The 6,801-nt window shown below is 37.8% G+C and overlaps 1 protein-coding gene across 1 annotated transcript; it reads right to left on the reverse strand.

The window, feature by feature from the left end:
- Positions 1-1,399: 1,399 nt before the first annotated feature.
- Positions 1,400-3,454, reverse strand: LOC149390176 (uncharacterized). Its single transcript, XM_089621334.1, has 6 exons — positions 3,389-3,454; positions 2,887-2,931; positions 2,690-2,773; positions 2,484-2,587; positions 2,284-2,367; positions 1,400-1,532 (listed from the first exon to the last, which is right to left on the reverse strand). Exons 1-5 carry the CDS (start codon positions 3,443-3,445, stop codon positions 2,331-2,333), a joined length of 327 nt encoding a protein of 108 aa, XP_089477460.1. The 5' UTR covers positions 3,446-3,454; the 3' UTR covers positions 1,400-1,532; positions 2,284-2,330.
- Positions 3,455-6,801: the final 3,347 nt, after the last annotated feature.

The following is a 6,801-nucleotide window of genomic DNA, read 5'->3' on the forward strand; positions in this document are numbered from 1 at the left end:
GTGTTGGGGATCGTGGGTTGCAAACAATAAGTATAACCCTCCCACTTAGTTTTTAGAGTTGGCACATCGACTCTTATAAGTTCGGAAACACATTTCCTAGTTATAGAGCGATAGAGTGGAATTTTAGAAATTGAACCTTAGATCGTCATGTTTCTTAGGACGAGCAGTGTTAGTGCATAAAGGCACAAGGTACATACTCAGACATTTTCCTATATTTTCTACTCGAGAAAGTGTATGAGGGAAGTGTGAACTTCTAACTCATTCGAACACTTGAAGTTTGAGATTACACATCTTCTTGCATTTTTCGACTAGTTTACGAGGAGATCTCCCACTTAAATATCCAAGAGCAAATAAATTTTAAACATAAGTGATATAGATATAGTTTTGAAAAATTTTGAAAACTTATTTAATTAGGATGACAAAAAATTTTCAAATTTGAAAGTGAAAACGGTTTTTCAAAATTCAAACTAGTTTTGTAAAAATTCAATTTCAATTAAATATTCAAAAATCAAAACTTTTCGATCTTAAACATTATGTTTATAACATTTAGAAAAACATTTTTGCTCAAGAAAGTTTTTCCATTTGAGTTCTAGAACTCTTGGAATGGGAGTCGGGATTCCGAATTCAAAAATTAAATTTTCAAGAAATCCTGGAATCGGTGAACACCTCGGAGTAAAAATGCCGTAAACGGTGACTCCCATGTCCAATTGAGCTAATTCCAACGGTTTTGAAAAGTAGACTTACAGACCTTGAATCAATCAAATCCAAGTTCTGAGCAGAAAGATGCGTCCTTTTTACAGTAGGTATTTTTTAAGCTCAAGGAAAACTGGAAAGAATTTTGGTCAGGACTTAAGTGCAAAATATTTAAGTGTAACGGAACGTTGTATAGAGTTGTTAGTCTTTGAGATGTGTCTTATTAACATATTAATAGTATAGCACAAGAGATAACAACAACAAAAAAACGAGCGAGTAAATAAGCAAAGCAAGCAAGACAATATTACTTGTCACAAAATTACCCGAAATTTCTCAAACTTATCAAAAAATGATTTTGATCATGAAAAAATTAAACAAAATTTAGAACTGATTCTAATGTGTTTTAATATCATCCCAAGGTTTTAGAAAATAAACATGCTTTTTAATTTAAAGACACGAGTGATAATTAAAAAAAAAATCTAAAATAACAATTCTAGCAAAACCACAACTCGAGTAAATTCAAGAAAACGACTGTCAAACTCATATTTCAAATTATATGCACATGCTTGTACTTTGACCATAGCTCTGATACCATTTTTGGAATAGACCTAGGGTTAAGAAAAGATTTGTCGCTTTTAGGAAGCGGCGGAATATAAAAAGTTCTTTAAAACACGTAAAACGTTTTTACAACCTAGACAAAGCGCATGAACATATAATTTAAAATTTAAAACTACATATAGTTTTTACTCGGTATCAACCTCGAATGGAGCTTAAACGTTGAAAAGCCTTAGGAAGGTTGAAACGTTCGTCTCCCCACGCAGCACGCCATCTTCTTTAACCTGTTGAGCAACCACGAAAGTTTCTACCACTAGAGTCTTAAGAGAATGATTGTATTTAGTGTGTCGAAACTTTTAAACACGATGACTCAAGAACAAGTCTTGGCGCCAAGTAGATAAAACAAATTCTAGGTCTAATGAGGAACTTGGTGGCAAAACAAAAGAACAAGAAGGGTTAGAGAGAGAGGGAGATGGGCGGCCAACTATTCTAGAGAGAGAATCTCTCAATCTCTAAAATTGTGTGTTGTGAATTGCGAATGAGGTGAGGTATTTATAAGAGGAGATTTACCTTCAAAAGGTAGTTTCCTCTTTTTTATAGAATATCACATATTCATGAGCAAATCTTATTTCCTCTTTTCTATCCTCTTTGGACGTCCAACATGCCTTCTAGAAGGCCTTGGATTTGTTTCCTCATTTGTTCTTCTCTCCCTTGGCCGCCCATGCCATTTCCTTGTAGAGGAAATTTGTTTCCTATTTTTCTTTTGGCAAGTATCTTCATACATCAATGCACAAAATAATTCTCTTTCCCCTTTTTGTTTGGACGGTCTATAGGCTTAGAAGGAGCTTCTAGATATTTCTTCATTTGTTCATGATAACATAAGAAAAGCCCATTGAGAATTTTTAAATAAAATTCCATCAAATGAAATTAATTCTCAAGGCCCAATTAATCTAATATGGGCGTGTGATCTAATTCAATTGTCATCATATGACATTCAAAATAAAATTCACTGTTTGGAGATAGAAGATTTATTACCTGCAATAACACGTGGAAAGAATGGGGTTGTGTCTGAGACACACACTTCATAAAACCAACCCATAGTTTCGGCATTTTCCAAACCTGCGATCCGAACAGTAATGTCCAACACCAAACACAATTGCAAGTTCACACAATTGTACACCATATATCGATAAAGCTGTGAAGGAATAACTCCGGAATAGTTCATGAGATCGAACCTGGGTAATGAGCTCTTTGAATTTGGTTGACTAGCAAAAGCGACAAGTGGACCTCTGAGGCTTGCATGCTTGTTTAGAGCACTTTCAAGTTGTGGGGACGGTAACTACATGCACACAAGAATATCGTTGACCCAAAATACATTTACACAAAAAAATAAAAAAAATAAAAATAAAAATTCACTGTTTGGAGATAGAAGATTTATTACCTGCAATAACACGTGGAAAGAATGGGGTTGTGTCTGAGACACACACTTCATAAAACCAACCCATAGTTTCGGCATTTTCCAAACCTGCGATCCGTACAGACGGACCAAAAAAAAATCTCTCATCTCCATTTAAGGCATTGTGAAAAGGGTGATCTGAAGAAATTATTTTCTAGCTCAAGAGAGTACGTGTACGGTACCTGTTTGCTCACAAGTTTGGAAAGTATCTCCATCACAAAATCAACCTGGATGATTAAGAACGAATTCTCATTATTATGCCATCTTTGTCATTAGTTTTGTACCTTCTTAAGAGGCCAAAATTAGATTAAGTACTACCATAACACTTTATGGAGGTGATGGAAGAACTAAGAGTTTCTATTTATTTCTACATAAAGAATTATGTATCTACTATTATAAAGAAGAAAAAAATAAATAATAGTTACTCATTTTTCTTTTGTGTGGTTTGATCTCTACAAATACATGGTTCATTAGTCGACTTTTGCTTTTCAGAGGATAGGTTGAACATGTGATGTACGGTTGTAATAGATCATGTGATGTACATTCATTCATTGTATGATACCAAAAATACCACATTTGCTTCCAATAGACACAAAAATATTTGCCAATTATGCAACAATCTCCAAACTGGTATCAAGCATAGAAAATTCAAGACGAGGAAAACCAGAAAGGTAAGGAAGTTACCAGTGAAGGAAAGGCATCAATCGACTGTATTACTGTTCTCATAAATAGAAGTGGCATTGGAGTCAGATCAACCTCAAGGCCCAATTACTCTAATATGAGCGTGTGATCTAATTCAATTGTCATCATATGACAATGTCAAAAAACCTTATTTATTGACATTCATAACATCCCATGTCCAAAAGGAAAAAATTACCCTTTAGACAATTTTTGTAAAACTTGGCTGGTTCTACTTTAACTAATCCTACTCTATTGATTTGTGGTAGTGACCTCGTGGATCCAAATGAACAAAGCTTGAGCTAGCATACTTGGACTCAAAAGTTCACAAACCTTTTTCAAGTTCTAGCTTAATGTCAACTGACTCCATTAAAGAGTTGACACTGGGAATTTATCGGTTCAAATGAATTTGTTTTCTACTCAAGAATTCAACTTAATTCTGATGAGTGGATCCACTGAATATTATCTATGTTTACCCTTTATGAATATCATCAGCTAGATGAGATTTACAAAATTATCATTTTACTCTTCTAGTTGTTATTTTCTCAACTCCTTTGTCGCTTGTGAATAAGTTAGAAACAATGTATTGACGAGGAGCTGACAATTTGGACACTGGCCAGTTCATTTATTCACATTCCAAGAAACAAAGTATGAGGTGATATACGTTCCATTTCAGCAATCTTGTACATGAATTCCATATCTATGAGATCTTCACAAAGTTACTCATGACATCTTCATAACTTAGTACTTCACCAATAGGTCTTGTCTATATCACATAGTGAATCTAGAACTCTGACTTTCTCAAACGAGAATACATAAGCTATGAAATGACATGTCTCATTTCACGATTGAGGTAAGCACGATGCAATTCATACATAGTGACTTCAAGACATAAGAGGTTAAATGGTTTGTTCTTATTTTATCTCTAGAAGTGCATTGGTCAATTCAGTACCTTCAGAAGATACGTAGGAAGAACTATAGAGTCTCCAACTCTCAATGTCCCATAACTAGACATCATAGATTCTCCTAACAATCATACTGAGATCAATAGCGCTTTGATCCTTAGATTATGAATATACTGTTTTAAGCAAACCATGAAGAGTTTGTTCATGCAAATCTATATTTGAGTCTTCATTTGTTGTTAGGTTTGTTTAAGGACTAAAGACTATAGTTTATCATAAAGCTTCAAACAGACAAGGAAGAATGAATGAACGGTTTAACTTTTATTAATCATTCAGCAGTTACAAAGCAAGAGTCTTCGTGAGACTTTATTACATCAAATGTACATAAATAAATACTACTACTCTTCTTGTAGGCACCATTGACAACATATGACATGCAAACAAGCACATAAGTATGCAGAATGAGCGCTAGATAAATCTAAAATCCAAGGCTAGAGCATGACCGATGCGTGACGTCACACTCTACCTACATACTTACCGTTCTGCAAGATCGTACATTCTCTTCTTTCGGCGTAGGTAGTACGATTACATTCTCTGATTCGTGTTCGTGGTGCGTGCTTTTTTCTTTGTTTTTCTTCTTCGTGTTTCTTCTGAGTTGGTCGAGTGAAGAAGGCAAGTGACGAAGAAGGAAAAGCTCCATTGCCTTTATATTGAGTCAAATTTTCTTAAAAAAAAAAAAAATTCATTAGCATTTTCTCATTTTCTCCATTTTTATTGCGATTTTCATTGTAATTTTTATTGCGAGTTTCATTGTCAATTTTCATTGTCATTTTTATATATATATAGTTTATACATGAATGTATAAGAAAATTATTTGCGTCCAGCAGAAAACAAAGTCAATAAATTGTAGATCTTTATCTCCTTGGAATATATATATTTATAGGCGCTAATATTCGTCAAAAAACGATTTCCTCGAAATAAATGTATATAAAAAAACCAGCTAAAGGACAGTTAAAACCTTTAGATGTAACACAACTATTTAATTCCCTTTATGGAAAATACATTTTCTAACAATTTTTTTTACTATCATTTTCTAACATATTATGTAGAACTCTGTTAGGCTTCTTGGCCTTATTTTCAAAGTTAGAGGCTTTCTCAATGAAATAAAGTCGTTATGCTTTAGGTAAAATATTGGGAAAAATATAATTAAAAAAACCTTTAGTTTTAGCCAAATAAAACCCTAAGTTTTGTTGTCTATCGTTCTCAGAAAACCCGAACGTATTAAATTCTATGCGACTTGTTGTCGCAGTTTTTCGGACAACGATTTAGGAACCGGAAATGGTTAGACCCAAGGCCGGACCAAGTGGTCTCACTCCGGCTCGAGCGTGTCGGACTTGATATCTCAAGTCGTCCCTTAGCTGTCTGTAATGTCTATCTCGTCCAAGCACCTGAAACACAAGCGAAAAGGTGTGAACTACAAAGGGGAAACAGAGGGGTTGCCTCTGTTTACCTCTCCGACGCTCAACATTAGTAGGATTGAGGTGGTGTATAGAGGTTTTAGGGGTGTTTAGAGGCCAAAGCTTGAGAGAAACGAGCGAGGTACGAGTTCGGCAGCGTTTCAGTACTCAAGAATGGATTACCTGGACCAAGGGGGGTGCCTTGGTATTTATAGGCAGCCAAGGGGTGGTTTGAAGATCCCTTGGCCGAGTGAGAGTGCTTGGGTCGGCCTTGGAGGAGGCTGGGTCGGCCAATGGCCGAGTGAACATGGTGGTGAGGTTCACTCGGCCATTGGCCGAGTGAAGGTCTTGGGCCGGCTGAGGTTCACTCGGCCAATGGCCGAGTGAACTGCTGAGGCAGCAGGGAGGTTCACTCGGCCATTGGCCGAGTGAACTGCTGGAAGGTTCACTCGGCCAATGGCCGAGTGAACTGTCTCGGCGGCTGGAAGGTTCACTCGGCCATTGGCCGAGTGAACTGCTGGAAGGTTCACTCGGCCAATGGCCGAGTGAACTGCCTTGGCCGCTGAAGGGTTCACTCGGCCATTGGCCGAGTGAACTGCTGGAAGGTTCACTCGGCCAATGGCCGAGTGAACTGCACGGCCGGCTGAAGGGTTCACTCGGCCATTGGCCGAGTGAACTGCTGGAAGGTTCACTCGGCCAATGGCCGAGTGAACTGCCTTGATGGCTGAGGGGTTCACTCGGCCATTGGCTGAGTGAACTGTCCAATGGCCGAGTGAGCCATTTGACCCAGCCAATGGCCGAGTGAGCCATTGACTCGGCCCATGGCTGGGCTTTGACTTGGCCATTGGTTTGGGCCGGCTCCTGGTTGAGTCAGGGTTCCGTCGCCCAAGACCTCGTACTAGCCATGTGGGTCGAAGAGATGCCCTTGTTCCCGTTGGCCCTAGACGGGCCAACAACATTAGCCCCCCGAGTTTCCGGTCGAGCGTAGATCGAGTGGAAACTCAAAATCTACGCTTTTATACGGATGCGGGATGAACGCTCTCGGGTCCGTGCCATGAGG

The sequence above is a fragment of the Urtica dioica genome, chromosome 7 (assembly GCF_054948205.1).
Source record: "Urtica dioica subsp. dioica isolate 48M chromosome 7, U.dioica_male_clone48M_v1_H2, whole genome shotgun sequence".
Taxonomy (NCBI): Eukaryota; Viridiplantae; Streptophyta; class Magnoliopsida; order Rosales; family Urticaceae; genus Urtica; species Urtica dioica.

Bases quoted from the DNA above. Each gene is read 5' to 3' on its own strand.
- LOC149390176 (XM_089621334.1), bottom strand. From the start codon at position 3,445: ATGCCACTTCTATTTATGAGAACAGTAATACAGTCGATTGATGCCTTT. The intron at 2,774-2,886 runs GTACCGTACACG...TACGGATCGCAG, and splicing joins CCAAACTTGTGAGCAAACAG to GTTTGGAAAATGCCGAAACT. The intron at 2,368-2,483 runs GTTCGATCTCAT...TTCGGATCGCAG, and splicing joins TCAAAGAGCTCATTACCCAG to GTTTGGAAAATGCCGAAACT.